At 37.4% G+C, this 16,765-nt stretch overlaps 2 protein-coding genes across 3 annotated transcripts; both read left to right on the top strand.

Moving 5' to 3' along the window:
• The first annotated feature begins 3,577 nt into the window (after positions 1 to 3,577).
• sec61a1l (SEC61 translocon subunit alpha 1, like) lies at positions 3,578 to 9,287 on the top strand. Its single transcript, XM_046858650.1, has 12 exons — positions 3,578 to 3,729; positions 4,473 to 4,540; positions 4,676 to 4,741; positions 4,886 to 4,964; positions 5,654 to 5,785; positions 5,896 to 6,005; positions 6,222 to 6,375; positions 7,072 to 7,232; positions 7,332 to 7,529; positions 8,190 to 8,381; positions 8,476 to 8,552; positions 8,644 to 9,287. Exons 1-12 carry the CDS (start codon positions 3,723 to 3,725, stop codon positions 8,828 to 8,830), a joined length of 1,431 nt encoding a protein of 476 aa, XP_046714606.1. The 5' UTR covers positions 3,578 to 3,722; the 3' UTR covers positions 8,831 to 9,287.
• Positions 9,288 to 9,919: 632 nt separating this feature from the next.
• On the top strand, positions 9,920 to 16,356 carry emc3 (ER membrane protein complex subunit 3). 2 transcript variants are annotated; one of them, XM_046846565.1, is made up of 9 exons: positions 9,920 to 9,979; positions 11,448 to 11,633; positions 12,872 to 12,929; positions 13,202 to 13,295; positions 13,429 to 13,533; positions 13,742 to 13,823; positions 13,937 to 14,016; positions 14,135 to 14,217; positions 15,357 to 16,356. In XM_046846565.1, exons 2-9 carry the CDS (start codon positions 11,479 to 11,481, stop codon positions 15,483 to 15,485), a joined length of 786 nt encoding a protein of 261 aa, XP_046702521.1. In that variant the 5' UTR covers positions 9,920 to 9,979; positions 11,448 to 11,478; the 3' UTR covers positions 15,486 to 16,356. The 2 variants fall into 2 exon arrangements, with proteins under 2 accessions (XP_046702521.1, XP_046702511.1); XM_046846555.1 differs by lacking the exon at positions 9,920 to 9,979 and adding an exon at positions 10,816 to 10,966.
• Positions 16,357 to 16,765: the final 409 nt, after the last annotated feature.

Genomic DNA, 16,765 nt, shown 5'->3' with positions numbered 1-16,765 from the left:
CCACGTCTTTTAGAATTGACTGTTCCATTGCTGCCTAATACATCCCACCCAGGGGCAACTGTAGCAAGATAATTAATGTTGTTTGCTTCACCTGACAATATATTTATTCTGATTGCTGATCACTGTGTTTAGATGAAATTATATTTGTTCTTCTTAAGCATTGACTCGCTCCTGGCATCTAAATGTTGCATGGCACACAGAATATTATATAACCACACTGAAAGCACATCTCTTCTGTGAAGGCCAGTAAAGAGATAGAGAGAGAGAGAGAGAGAGAGAGAGAGAGAGAGAGAGAGAGAGAGAGAGAGAGAGAGGCACACACACACACACACCTTTTGTGGAGCTTGCTACAGTGTGATGTGTCATTCCCTGCAAGGTTCAATGCTTAAGAGTGTCAGAACACAGCTAATCAGAATCCATTATTTTATCATGAATCTGGAATTAAATATCACTTGTGGGGCAGTGCCTATGTGAACATAACACCATTTTATCAACAATTCATATCTACATAATTACTCTGTACATAGTGCACAATAACCTGCTGAAAAATTATCTCACTAGATCTGGTTACTCTGCAAAACCATCTGTGCTTAATGGCTAGTAATTTTTTGCTTTTTTATTATTTGCATTGATTGATCACTGAAATCTTTGGATATTGTATTTGTGAAATAATGTCTTACTTACTCACCTTACTAGTGTGACATTTTCCTAAAAACAGCTTTTCTCTTCTTTTTCTCCTTCTTTCTGCAGCTCCCATTAGGGGTTGCCAAAGTGAGTTATCCGTCTCCATTCCCCCCACCCTCAACCTGCTCCCTACTCTCTCCACAAATCACAATATCATCTGCAACCATCATAGTCCACGGAGACTCCTGTTTGACCTCGTTCCTCAACCTGTCCATCATCACTGCAAACAAGCAAGGGCTCAAAGCCAATCCTTGATGCAGTCCAACCTCCACCTTCAACCAGTCTGCTGTTCCTACTGCACACTTTACTGCTGTCACACTGTACTCATACATTTCCTGCACCACCCTCACATATTTCTCTGACACACCTGACTACCTCATACAATACCACAACTCCTTCTGACCTTCTCTATACTTCTCCATCAACATTCTCAAAGCAAATGATGCGTCTGTGGTGCTCTTCCTCGGCACCAAATCATACTGTTGCTCACAAATGGTCACCTTTTCCCTCAGCCTGGCTTCCACTACTCTTATCCATAACTTCATGGTGTGACTGATCAACTTTATTTCCCTGTAGTTATTGCAGGTCTGCACATCTCCATTATTCTTAAAGATCGGTACCAGAAAACTCCTTCTACATTCCTCAGGCATTCTCTCACCTTCCAAAATCTTGTTTAAAATGCTACTACCATCTCTCCTAAACATCTCCATGCTTCTAATGGTATGTCATTGGTTTCCACTCTTCATCCTCTTAATCGCTGCTCTCACTTTCTCCTTACTAATCCTATCCACTTCCTGCTTCACCATCTCCACATCATCCAACCTTCTCCCTTTCTCATTTTCCTCGTTTATCAGCTGCTCAAAATACTCCCTCCACCTTCTCAACACATTCTCCTCACTAGTCAACACATTTCCTACTCCATCCTTTAATACTCTGACTTGTAGCACATCCTTCCCAGCTCGATCTCTCTACCTGGCAAATCGGTACAAATCCTTTTCTCTTTCCTTAGTGTCCAACTTCTCATACAGCTCCTCATATGCATTTTCCTTGGCTTTCCCCACATCCCTCTTTACCTGCTGCAGCATCTTCTTGTACTCCTGCCTACTTTTCTCATCTCTCTGCAGATCCCAATTCTGTTTCACCAACCCCTTTCTCCTTATGCTCTTCCTGCACTTCCTCATTCCACCACCATGTCTCTTTGTCTTTCTTTCTATTTCCAGATGTCACACCAAGTTCCTTTCTAACTGTCTCCTTTATCACTTCTGCAGTAGTTTCCCAATCACCCAGCACGTCTTCACCACCACAAGCCTCTGTCTGACCTCTTACCTGAACCCCACATTAGTCTTCCTCTTTCAGTTTCCACTCTTATTCTTCTTTCAGTCTTCACTCTTCTCCTCTTCTTCATCTCCAAAACCATCCTACAGACCACCATCCGATGCTGTCTAGCTACACTGTCCCTGCCAACATCTTACAGTCTCTAATCTCCTTCAGGTTGCATCTCCTACATAGAACATAATCTACCTGTCTGCATCTTCCTCCACTGGCATGACAAAAAAAATTATATGGTGGAATGACCCACAGGAACAGATCAGTGATGTCACAAAGTCAGTTTGCTACAAAGGATCTCAGGTCACCATGGTCCACCATGCCAGCTGACTCTCATCATTGTATATTGAGAGCAGCACAGCATCCAAAATAGACACTTGGATAGGTTTCTTAGATACATCTGTTATTCGCCCAAAAACGTGTAGGACTTTTTGCACAAACTCGACTCAATATAATACTCGTGCTGTCTCTTTAATGACTGTAGTTCATAAGTGGTAACCTACTTCCCTCTGCTGGTGAAACATAGAATTGCAAACGACTAGACCCTTCAAAAAGTACACGCTTAAAAGGAAAAAAAACGGAAAACATAAAAACTTCTCTTGCTTAATTTAGTTTCCTGTTAAAAACATTTGTAAGTATTTATGAGTATCTTTAAATCAATATGAGTATCCTTTTTTCACTATTCAGAAACTACAGCAATTATTCAACTATATAGATTTGTTTTATCTGATTTATTTGATCAGCTTCACAGCTTATAAAAAGCAGGATGACGTCAAAACATACCAAACATTTAACAATTAAAAATCCGACTGTAACCATTTATCATTTTCATTTAACCATTTTTCTTATTAAATGTACGGTATAATGTGTCTGTAATAAAACGAAAAATAGAAAATTATACTTTTTCATTATACAGACTCTCTCACAATAACATCAACACTGTAAGAATGCAAAAAAATCTCATACATAAAAAAAACTGCGTAGAAATCTTGTATTATTTATGTATTCTTTTGCGTCTTACTGCTATTATTTTAATTTTTGTGTGCACATTTTAGGTGTAAATGTTTGTAAACGTGTATGTCTGTAATATAAAGTTTTCGCCCTGTCAATAAAGCGAATCAGTATCTGAAATAAAAACAATGGGTTTTAAACCCTTGCTCCGAAATATGGTTATGAGGATGGGAAATTAAGATGATTTCTCCTTTTGAGTCTGGTTCCTCTCGAGGTTTCTTCATTAAATCTAAGGAGGTTTTTCCTTGCCCCAGTCGCCTCATCAGGGATAAACACATCATTCACCTCAATCCTTAACTTCAGCAAAGCTGCTTTGAGACAGTGTCCATTGTAAAAAGCCCGACAGAAATAAACTCGACTTAATGAATAACAACACGCAAAAGCCGTGATTTCGGTTCAAACGCGGGGATTGAATTTCACGTGGGTCGCATAGCACACATAGGGCACTAGATAACGCGTGAAGAGCTCTGTTATAGATACCCTCCGTAGAGCACTCATGTAGAGAGTAAAGAGGGGGGTTTGGAGTGAAGCCCAACAGGAGTGCGCGCATGCGCTGTGACGTGTATTCGAGGGGTTTGAGAGATGACGTGTCGCTGAGGATCCTCTTCTTGTTCTCTCTCTCCTCAGGTTGAACGTCACAACGGAGCTGCTCAGCGGCAACACCGCACCGAAATTCGCCTGCAGCACCGGAACGCTACAACATGGGGAGTAAGTCTGGAGGTTTTCTTTACATTTAATACATTCTGTTTGTTACTGGTTGGTTTGTGGCTCTAGTTTGGGAGACACGTCGGTGTTTTACACGTTGTTGTATCAGGCCTCAGCTTTGTGCAGCACTATGAATGAGCCGGCGAACTGGAGGAGAAGCGGCACAGCCTTTCTGAGTGCATGTTTATCAGATGTACATTTTATTTGCATAATTTGAATCGTTGTATTCAATAAACCTGAGGACAGTTTGAAGCTTTTACACTGACAGACCTGCTTACAAGTGTTAGACACTATTTGAATGCAACCAGCTTCGTCTATAAATCCAACATTATTAAATATTTAAAGTGAAGTGAATAATCTTTAACTTCTTCAGTGTTCTGTTCTTCAGCTTTTAAAGGAAATCATCAAATGGCACCGTTTGGCTCTTTTGCCAGAATTAATTGTAGTGATGACGTTGCAGGAGAGCGGCCTGAGCCCAAATACCTTCCTATTGGAGCTACAGTGCACTAGTTAGGCTGTATGAGCCGTTCATACATACCCTATGTAGGGTGCTTATATAGTGAGTTGGGAAGTGATTTGGGACTCTGCCCGTGTTTTAGACCAACCAATCTAGCAGTGTGTCTCTGTAAAGCCACGTAGTCTGAAGGAAGATGAAGAAACACTCAGTACTTTTGATGAATGAATATTTTCTTGCAATCTCCTGACCCTTTTTTTTTTTTTTTTTGTCCAATGTAAATGTTTTTCAGTTAAATTTTTAGAGGTGATCAAACCATTTTGTGCAGTATTACCTGAGATTCAGAAACCTGAGAGACGGGTATGTGTTGTTGTTGTTGTTATTATTATTATTATTATTATCATCATCATTGTTATTGTTATTGTTATCATATTTCTGCTGTTTTAATGTCTGAATAAATGAACCCTTGGACTTTTTTCCCTCTTTCTGTTACAGATTCAGTTCAGAGAGAAGGTACTATGGACAGCTATCACCCTGTTCATCTTCCTGGTGTGCTGCCAGGTGTGTTTTTGCTCTGGTTCTCAATAGCTGTCCATGAAAATAATTGACATTGAGTGGAAAAAAAAAATCAGAAGTTGGTGTATGATCTTTCTTTTAAACAGCGTTGTTTAATTACTCCATGTTTTTTTTTTTTCCTCTCCTTAGATTCCTTTATTTGGTATCATGTCTTCAGACTCCGCAGATCCTTTTTACTGGATGAGAGTCATTCTGGCTTCCAACAGAGGTACTTTCTCATAAGCTTGCTTCTTTTCCCAAATGCTTTTTGTAATCATGAGTGTACTTTTGTCAAAACTTGTGAAAAACTAAATTCCGCGTTAAGGAAATGATTAATTCACCAAGCAAGGTTTTAAATCCCCTTTAAACCTATTACTTTAAACTCTTATCAGTTACTGTCTTCTATACTTAAAAACATTCTTAAACATTTATTAAAATGCTAGAATCTTAAATAGGCACATTGCAAACATCACACATGCTTCTGTCACCCATAGCTGGATACTGAACTAGGTTGCATTTGTCACATACGTGTAGAATGTTTACTATTTGAGCCCTACTTTGCATTTTTGTATTCTCTGCAATTTGTTTAACCAAATCTACCAAAATGCATCACAACAATCTCTGTTATTTGGCCAGCAGCCTTAGCACAAACGTTTGTGGTTAAATTGATTATTTAGCACATCAGCTGTGCACATTTTTCACAACAGACATGATGGTCTGAATGACTTGAGTGTCTTTTGTGATGTCACTAACTGAATTCATTACGTCATCAGTACTTAAAAAGCCTGACATAATTAATGTCAGAAACATCTGTCCAAGTAATATGTAAAAACACGTTCAGAGATGTTAAGTTTTTGTGTTCCTCTGTATCTGAGGTTTGTTAATGCATGTTATATGACTCGTATATCTCTGTCACAGGTACTTTGATGGAGTTGGGTATCTCTCCCATCGTCACATCTGGGCTCATCATGCAGCTGTTGGCTGGAGCTAAAATCATCGAGGTTGGAGACACACCAAAAGACCGAGCACTGTTTAATGGAGCCCAAAAATGTATGTAGCAGATTCTCTTTTACTCAAAATATACTGATTTAAGAAATCTTTTTCTAATAAGGATATTTCTAAAAAATAAATAAATAAATGTGTGTGTGAAATTCCTGCAGTGTTTGGAATGATCATCACCATTGGCCAGGCTATTGTGTATGTGATGACTGGAATGTATGGAGACCCTTCAGAGATGGGCGCTGGAATCTGCCTGCTCATTATCATTCAGGTGAGAGGCATTTCTTTCTCCTACTGTTCATGGTATTTGCATGATGTAAGATTGTCGTTGTCTTGTGTGCTGCTTAGATAATCTTGTCAAGTGGCTTATCTTGCATAATAAACACTAGTTTTAGCCTGTAATCAGCATGTTGACATGGCTGTTTCTTTAGGAAGATTACGACTTGGAGTTGGACCTTTTTGTTTAATCGTGTGCTCTCTTGTGTAGTTGTTTGTGGCTGGGTTGATTGTGCTGCTTCTGGATGAGCTGCTGCAGAAGGGCTATGGTTTGGGCTCGGGTATCTCTCTCTTCATTGCCACCAACATCTGTGAAACGATCGTATGGAAAGCATTCAGCCCAACTACGGTCAACACAGGCAGAGGTAAACACATACTCAATCCATTCATTGTAGGACAGTCTGCAGCAATCAAATAAAAATATTATTTAACACATACAGTTCATAAATACACATACAGTGTATGAGAGATAGTGAAACGCTTTTTACGACTGTCCAACTTGTAAAAACGAAAGTAACGTAAAAATAAATGTATATTAAAATATAATCTGACTAAGTATAGATAGATATACACACTCTAGCAAAAAAGTATATAGATGTATATACATACTGTACATAAATTAACAGAAGGAATGGATGGATATATGACAGAATTACAGATTAAAGTGACTCAGTATAATGTAATTGTCATTTAAGTGTCCATGTGCTTGTATAAAAAAAAAAAAAAAGTAAGTGAAAGTGACTGTGTGTTAGTCCAGTTTAGTTAGAGTTCCACTAGATCAAGTAATGCAAATAATAGTGAATATTTGTAAATAATGTAAATAACAGTGTGCAGCAAAGGAAGTGAGACGGAGAGAGATGTCCATGCACTATTTGCTGGGTGCAGATGTATAAACTAGATTTATATTTGTTCAGCTGTTGTTATTAAAATAGGGTTACCTTATTGTTATTTGTTTGTAAGCTAGCACAGCCCAATGTTTGACTTTGGCAATTTGGTTAGATTTGCTCTTAGATGCTGGTCTGTGTAGAACAGCTTTGAATTTATTTGTCATTTCCTTACAGGTACTGAATTTGAGGGTGCTATTATTGCTCTGTTCCACTTGCTGGCCACTCGTACTGACAAAGTGCGAGCTCTGAGAGAGGCCTTCTACAGGCAGAACCTGCCCAACCTCATGAACCTCATCGCTACCATCTTTGTCTTTGCTGTAGTTATATATTTCCAGGTCTGTATGACCAAGATAATGCTTGTAATAATTATTAGTTTATTTATTTATCTAAACTGTGAGTGGGTTATTTATTTATTTACTTTTCGTCTCCGTCAGGGCTTCAGAGTCGATTTGCCCATCAAATCTGCCCGTTATCGTGGGCAGTACAACACATATCCCATCAAGCTTTTCTACACCTCAAACATTCCCATCATCCTGCAGTCTGCACTGGTGTCCAACCTGTACGTCATCTCTCAGATGCTCTCCACTCGCTTCAGTGGCAATTTCCTGGTTAACTTGCTGGGCACCTGGTCTGTAAGTAATCTAGTTTTATTTCTTGTGTCTTAGATGTCAGTTTAAAACCCAAAAGAAATGCAGGTGACAGATGTGGTTGTCTATTCTTTTTTTTAATTAGTAAAACGACTTCCCTCTAGAGTGCTTGCACCTCCTGTCTGTCATTGCCAGGAATCATTCAAATATCAAATCAGTCTAACTGTTAGAGACATGTTAGAGTCTTGTGGGAAATGAAATGCTAATCTTTTTCTGATGCACCGTTTTAAATTAGTCTTGAAGTTTGGAGATACATTCTATACAGATGTTATAGCAGTATTAATCCCTTCAAGACTCTCAGGGCTACATCCACATTACTACAAGTGTTTGTTCATTTATTCTTTCAAATGAATTATGTGAAACCGCTGCAACCAGGATCCCTTTAAAATACCATTTTTAAGATCAGTTGTACAAAACAAACAGGTGGTTGTTTAAGTGTAAGGCTGATTTGCATGAACCAGAAACAGTTTGGTGAAACAGATGTCTTTGATTTACAAATGGTACCAAATTGATTCAGGATACTATCCTCTATTGAACAGACTCTTCATACCGTTTTTCCTAGGAAAGGTGCATCAGAGTTTTTGTTTTGTTTTTATATGTTTGAAGTACGGTCATGAGTGTAACATGGTATATGTATGTTAACAGGACGCTACGACCGGCGGGCCGGCTCGTGCTTATCCTGTCGGTGGTCTGTGTTACTACCTCTCCCCTCCTGAGTCATTTGGCTCAGTCTTAGATGATCCAGTCCATGCTGTCATTTACATTGTCTTTATGCTGGGCTCTTGTGCTTTCTTCTCAAAGACGTGGATTGAGGTGTCTGGGTCTTCTGCCAAAGATGTGAGTATATTTCATAGAATATCTTAGGCCTTTCAGTGTGTTTTGTATAAAATTAAGTAATAATGATGTAAACAACTGGAATTTTCTACCCTAGGTTGCGAAACAGCTTAAAGAACAGCAAATGGTGATGAGGGGACACAGAGAGACATCCATGGTGCATGAACTCAACAGGTAAATCACAAAATTGAACAATATGAGGTTCAATTAATAGCTAAAGAAAAGCACAGCATTTGACTTCTTTACCTTTGCTGTTGTCTTGTAGGTACATCCCCACAGCTGCAGCTTTTGGAGGACTCTGTATAGGTGGCCTTTCCGTCATGGCTGATTTCCTGGGTGCCATCGGCTCAGGAACAGGAATATTGCTAGCTGTCACCATTATTTACCAGTACTTCGAGATCTTCGTAAAGGAACAAAGTGAAGTTGGCAGTATGGGTGCTTTGCTGTTCTAAACAGCACAAAAAACCTCCACAAGAACCTTGAACTGACATTTCCATTTGTTATTCAGTTCTTTTATATAATTATTGTTTTATCATATGGACACAGTCAGTGCTCTGCCAGTCTAAGGCATTTGTGCTTCATTTTCCCAAATGCCCAATCAGAATTCATCTTTGGGATGTCCTTTTCTTTGTCCTTGTAGCCTGTCTTTTTTGTGGGACATTCATTTCTTTCTCCATCCAGTCAGGCAATACGCCACCTGCTGCATTCTTAATCAACTAATGGTTAAATGCTCAGATGGTTAATTATCTGGAATTGGTCAAACCCAATGACTTGGACATGCACAGAATATGTTGGAATCTTCAAGCCAAGATTTACACCAGTGCCAGTGTATGTGTGGTTAGGCAACTGCAGTATCATTTCACGAAGACTGTTAATTGTTCTGATGTAAATAAAAACTTTTTGACAAAATGTGTAAACAAGGAAAATAGTATTTAAGGTCAATTTCTCTCTTGGAAACTACATTCATTAATTGTTGGGTTGTATATAGGAGTGTGAGGGGTAGGACTATATTATTATTAATTTTTTTTTTTTTTATTGAATACAAAAGTATATAAACAACAAAGGCAAATATACATTTACAGTGTAGATAAGTATTACAGGCTCAACACAGTATACACAGTATAACTAATAAATTGTTTAGAAAAATAAAGAAAATAAATAGATAGAAATCTGAAATTATAATTTACATGAACTTAAATAGTGGGTAAAAGGAAAAAAAAAGTTAAATAAAGAAATATAAAGGGCAGTATCACAATAAATTAAATGATGTCAATAAATAAAGCAGCTTCATAGCACTCAGACCTTTCATCTTATTAAGGGCTTTGGAAAAACTAGGACTATATTATTAAGCGTGTTTTATATTGTGTAGTGACGTCACTCACAGTCGTCTCCGCAAAGAGTTTGATTGACAGGCGTATTTCATGGTTTGTCCGACATAGCAACAGTAACTAAGGAGGGCGTGTTTTTGGAAAGCGTCACAGATGAATTGTTTATTCATTTATGAAAACTAGCTTAATCTATAGAGTCTGGTCTGTTATCAGTTTACTGCGCAGGCATCCTCCACAATTTCGCAAAATCGTCTTTTGAACACGCTCAATAAGGTAGTCCCACCCCTAACATTTAATCAACAGCTTTCAGTGCAAGGCATCGCAAATGCAAACCGCGCGAGTCTTTGGAAATTCAAATGAGAAAGGACTTGCGATTCCATTTGAGTGTTAGCAGGCTACACAGAAAAGTAAAAATGCAAACGTAATAATTGATATTGCTATTTAAATATGACATCATAATTCGTATGATACGGAAAAAGGCCCGTGTATCTTTAGATACAGCCCAGAACCAAACCACTAAAAAACGAGTCAGTTCTTTTTTATTTATTTTAATGAACGGAAAAGAAAATCAAATCGAAACTAAAGCAAAAAAGGGCTTGATTTTTTTTCCTTTCATGTCTAATTGCAGAATTACACAAGCAATAACGTCACCGTAGCGTCAGACCAGAAATGGGCGGAGCTTATACAGTATCTAGCGGTAGTTGCGCTACGGTAATACGCACCTAATATTGTTTATAATTAGGCATCAGCTGATTTAAATGTTTTTATTTTACCAATATCCACAATATTTAAAACCGTTCACATTTTATTAAGGGCAACCCCAAATATATATACACGAATCTTGACCTTCCACAGAAAAACCAGAGTCTGAATCGCTTTCATAGACAAAAATAACAAAATAGTGGGTTATTTTAAATGTTTATATTTTTGACTGATTTTTGTTTTGTACACACACACACACACACACACACACAATTATATTGTAGTCGCCATTTTGGAAACATTATCATTATTACCGGCTGAAATACAAATCTGACATGTAATACACTAGGTAGGTTGCAAAAGCTACACAGAAAACGAAGTGCACTTACATGAGAGGGTAGGAAACATTTGGTATTCGGCCATTGACGTCGCTAGTCTGTAGGTCTTAGCGGCTAGTCAGCAGAGCCGCTGCGGTGAAGGAGCGCCGGTGCTGTTGGGTTTATCCTCCACCCCAGTCTGACATTAAAGGGATTGAAATATATTTAGGATCTTTAGGAGGTAAAAATGGCTGTGGATTGTGAGAAAATTCCCAGGAATCGATAGCTAGTTGTTTTCCTATTATCAATGGCTGACTGTCGGACATTTTTGTAAGCTAATGCTAGTGCTAATATGGGTAGCGTTTAGTCATTAGCAGGCATTAGCCAGTGTTAGCGCCGATTCTGATGTTCTGTTAATGTTCTACAACAGTGGGTACAATTATTTGGGTCTCGTCCAGGCGACAGTCAGCAGTTCACTGACCACTGCATTTACATTTTACCATTAAATGAAACTTAATGGTAAACGTAACGGTTTATGTTAGCCTGGTATAGTAGCTTGCTCCTGTGAGGGCGAGTGATTGTGATGTAGCTTTGAATGTAGTGTAACAGCAGACCCATTTCTCATTAACCAGATTTCTTGGGCTTGTCCTTAGTATAAGGTTATGAAGACATCTCATCATTATTATTCTTTCTCTTTAAATACCAACTTTTGTTCCTTATAGGTTGGTCCTGTCATCAATCCTCCTGTAAATAATGGCTGAACCAGAACTTCTGTTGGACTCCAACATCCGCCTGTGGGTTGTGCTGCCCATTGTGTTCATCACGTTTCTCGTCGGGGTCATTCGACATTACGTCTCGATCTTGTTACAGAGTGACAAGAAACTCACGCTGGAGCAGGTTTCAGACAGGTAACCTGCATATTAGATCTAAGGATTGTTTCACCAAACTGATCTCCTGCTTTGTGTTTAATGACTGTGTTCTCTCTTCCTCGGGTTCGGCTTGAACTCCGTGCAGCTGATGGAAAAACCCAGGAATGCACTGCCAACTATTTATAATTTAAAGCCCTTATTAGATCAGAATCCAGACACATTATATCCACAGCCTGTCTGCCCTAGTCAGCTCATGATGTGGAAGAAGATGCTTTGAATAATCTTCTGGGTGTTCTTAAATAGTGTGTCTGACTGAAACTGGGTTGATGACTAGACATTATAGATGAGTATCGATTCGCTTAATGCGCATAATGCAAGTGATGGAAACGAAAGCTTTGATTTCCGCAGCACATCTACTTAAATAGATGTTATTTAAATTGGGATCTTGCAGCAGTCTGCTTTTGCATGAGCTTTGTTTTGTCTCTAAACAGCTCGTATTTAGCACAATTGCTAAATAATTGATTGCGATTTCCTCCTTATTCCAGCCTCGACACTTAATGTTGTTGTTATGCCAAAATGGCATAGCAACAGAATTTGTTAGACGTAAGTTTTGTTAGATTGTTGTCATATCTTTGAGGCTTATGTGCGTCTGGCCTTGTGTGAAGTGGGGTTTATATGGTGTCTGACTTTTCCAGCTGTGGGTTTTATAGGTCTGTTATAGCAGAGGCACATGATATCATTTCGCATGACACAAAACCGATGAAGAATTTCCACTGTGGTTTCTTGCAACGTTTAACATATTGTTAATCTATTACCTGTTTAAGTGTGGGAAAAAACTTTGTATTTAATGCAAGGAAAATATTACACTTGAGCAAGGTTACCCAGTTTTAGCAGAAATTCAATGTTCATACAGTACAGAAAGTAAAGAACGTGGTGACATATATCTTTAACCTCTTTTTGGACGTCATAGGACACTTCAACTAATAAACTAGCAAAGAAACTACACAGAGGCTACGCAACTACAGAACTGTATTACTGTACAGTGCATGTACTCACTATAATAAATATATAATATTATAAATGTGAGAGAATTTTCATTCAGCAATGTGCAATATTTTGGTCTTCATTAAGAGATCTCTCTCTCTCTCTCTCTCTCTCTCTCTCTCTCTCTAAAATATATAATATATATATATTATATTGGAACTTTTAGCAAATAATATGGCAAAATTTAGCAATGCATATTTACTTTTCTGCTGCTCTTTTTATTTCATTTACAGCCAGGTTCTCATCAGGAGCAGAATATTAAGAGAAAATGGAAAATACATCCCTAAACAGGTGAGCTCATACATTTTGCCATGTACTCGTGTGAATTACATACCATACCATTCAAAGGTAATCAAATGGGTAAGAGCCATTGTATGTACTGCATAGAGAACCAAGCTGTACATTAATTTAATAACTAACCTATGCTGGTGAATTCTGCTTCTGTATTTTTCTTTGTTTTAAGAGCCTCAAATTATTCATTTTCCATGTCTGTCAAGCTGAGTAGATAGGAAAGTGTATATTTATAAATATATATAATATACATTTTTTTTTTTTTTAAACAGTCTTTCCTGATGAGAAAGTTTTACTTCAATAACCCAGATGATGGTTTCTTTAAAAAGACAAAAAGAAAAGTAGTGCCTCCTTCCCCAATGACCGGTAATCACTATTATTTCATGTAAAAGCCAATACTTTACTTTTCACAGCCTTTTGCTTTGGTTAATTTGCAATTGACATTCTAGTTGTCCATATGTGAATAATGTACACATTTATTGTATATATCTCATTCCAGACCCCAGCATGCTGACAGACATGATGAAAGGCAATGTTACAAATGTTCTTCCCATGATTCTTATTGGTGGCTGGATCAACTGGACCTTTTCTGGGTTTGTCACAAGTACGAAATCTTGAATCTTTGACCAAAACTGATATGTTAATTTGTGTTGTAAGAGCAAACATGGCTGTGAGCATTCACTGGAAGAATACAATAATAAAAACATTTTCAGTTTCACATGATATAAAAAGGTTTTACCGTATACACTTTTATATTTTACGTATTAATGAGTGAGTGCTGATGTGGCTAAAGCAAATGATTTTTTTTCTAGCTAAGGTACCATTCCCTCTCACACTCCGTTTCAAGCCCATGTTACAGCAAGGGATAGAGTTACTTTCGCTTGATGCATCCTGGTAAGTCCACCAAAAAGATTTCTTTACTTAATTTATGGCCTAAATCTAATGTAGTGGTGTGCCCTATTAATTATCCAGGGTGAGTTGATGGTTGTTCTTGTTTACATTTTTAGGGTTAGCTCAGCATCCTGGTATTTCCTGAATGTCTTTGGACTGAGAAGCATGTATTCTTTGATTCTTGGACAGGACAATGGTAATAAAATGATGTATTCTTGTTAAAAATATGTTAATTTAGTAACAGTTTCATCACATCATATGAAATAAGTGACATTGTTAATTTAAATAATAATGATAATATTGTCCCATGACAGGTGCAGATCAGTCTCGCATCATGCAGGACCAGATTAGTGGTGCTGCTATGGCAATGCCTGCAGACACAAACAAAGCATTCAAGGTATCCATGACAGAGCACTGTAAAAGAAATCTTAATACACATTTAGAAGATGATTATTAAATACGCTTACCATAAAGTGTATAGTCTCTCAATATGTAGTTGGTAACTATTGTGGAGCTGTTTGTGTTTATAGCTTCTACTCTATTCATAGCCCAACAATTTAATAGTATTTTTGCACCTGATATTCTTATACATATGCATCACACACCATCTGTGTCTGTTCTATGCTGAAAGTGATTATCTTCACAAATATCTGGTGGGTCTTACGGGCTGACAAACTGCATACAACCGCACGACAGCTTTGGTCTTTGGCCAGTTTCAGTCAAAAGCTGAACCTGTGTATTCGGTGTTCTTAATAAAGTGGCCTCCGAGTATAATTGCTCACTTCCCATAGATTTTTACAGTGACTGAAATCATGTGCTTGGACATTGTAAATGAATTTTAAAAGCTTATAGTTATTATTAGTCCATATGTGCACACAGTTACAGTTTAATTTAAAGACTCTGCAGCTCTCCCTAACAAGAACCACATATTTTAAGTGAAATCTACAAGAGCCTTTTAATAACTCAAAGAAAGTATGCATAACGCAGATTGTATAGATTCATCATATTTAAGCAAATTCTGTTGTTTTGTCATTAGTTGATTTTCAAATTTCATAATGCTCCCAAAACATGCACTGTGAACATGATTGAATTGTTTACAAACATTATTGGGGTCTCTCGCAATTTAGTGGTGAAGAAAGTACGCAATACATCACACGGTGAAATGAATTAATGTGGAACATGGTGTTACATAAAACAACACAAATTAACAAAAGATAACACATTACATATTAGGACACTATATAAATTGCACCTGCGCACTTTTAGTGCAAAAAACAATACTGGAATCTAGCATATTTTGAGTAATTTCTACAAAATTGTACTCGAACTTAGTTTCTGGTTTCCCCAGTGGTAATAGACTGTACATTTGAGTGCCATTGAAAGGTTATTGGCTCGCTACAAAGTTTAAGGATTACTCTAAAAGTTTATGCACTGGAAATGATCATACTGGCAATGATTCTGAGGATTGCCTGAGAAATGTACATTTTATTGCATGAAAAATATATATTTTTTTCTCTCTTTCTTCTCCATCTATAGGCAGAATGGGAGGCACTAGAGTTGACAGATCATCAGTGGGCATTAGACAGTGTGGAGGAGGATCTGATGTGCAAGGACTTGGATCTTTCTGGCATGTTCAGCAAAGAATTGCCAACAGGAATTTTCTGAAGGCATTAAAGGACATCATCTTAAAATGAAATCTTGGGTAAATTGTGTGGGATCGGTTTGGAACTAATGGGACACATCATGGTTATTTATACTTAGAGAAGATGCATAAACTTTACTGCAGACATATCGAAGTGTGCATTTACTGTTCCTGCTAAATTTCTCTTGGTATATCATAAAAAAAAAAAACATTGACACTAAAGAAATGATTTGAAATTAATCTTCATTTTAATATATTACTTTACTTTTTAAAATATTGTAGGACCTATAGAATAGCTTATGGCCTCGGGTGTGCACTATTAACCTACTTTCATTAGTCACCAACACCGATATCATGTCCTATCTATTAATTCAGTTTAATCTCATACCCTGGCATCTTCACATAGCACCATTTCCTAATCAACATTGTATGTGTTGTGCTTTTGATTTATTTTATTTGACCAAATCTTTAAACGGACCACAGACGATTCAAATTTAAAGAAGCAACAATTCGATGGAAATTCGAAAAACGGACCAATTGCAGTTTAGTCGTGTTAAAAGCCGAACTCTTCTTCTCATCCATTATGAGCGTCGGTGTTGAGCTAGTTTTGCTGATTTCCTGATTACATTTCTACCCCCTGATCGTTTTCACTTGGGTTTGATCAGAAAATTGCTCTGTTCCACGAGAAGACCTGTTGTAGATTTCCTTTACATTGGTACCTGGTAGAATTTTTAACAAATGTTAAATTCTTGTTAAATCACTGTTTTGCTTACTTTTGTTTTGTTTTTTTATTGTTATTTATTTGTTTTTATAACATTTTTATGTTTGTAAGGTGTCACCATTATGTACTTGCAAAAAGTGTTCCTACATAATAGAACTCATTTTCTAAAGCAACAATGTGTTTTGTGGCTTAATTACTTTCTTCGATTAAGTATTTTTTTATTTTTAAATGGATTTAATTAGTTTCCCTGTCCCATGTTCACGACGATATATTGAGAGTGTTGGTTCATCCTCAAATGAGTCCGTACTCCCTGTAAGAAGTGCACTAATAAGTATGAAGTGCGTATTGACATTCACACAATGAGCTTCACTGTATGTGCACTCACGAGTCATTTGGGATGTGGCCGGTGTGCTCTGTAATCTATAGCACTTTAACTCACTGTCCATAGATAAATCAGTATAAACACTTGGTTTAGTAGCTCGAGTGCTCCATTTATTTTCTTCTACTGGTTATGTTTATACAAAGTCCGTAAGAGGTTTCAGTCCGACTTTATTTGCGTCTAACATACTTAGATATACATTT

This window comes from Silurus meridionalis, chromosome 1, assembly GCF_014805685.1.
Source record: "Silurus meridionalis isolate SWU-2019-XX chromosome 1, ASM1480568v1, whole genome shotgun sequence".
In the NCBI taxonomy this organism is placed as follows: domain Eukaryota; kingdom Metazoa; phylum Chordata; class Actinopteri; order Siluriformes; family Siluridae; genus Silurus; species Silurus meridionalis.
This window is presented reverse-complemented; position numbering and strand designations above follow the sequence as displayed.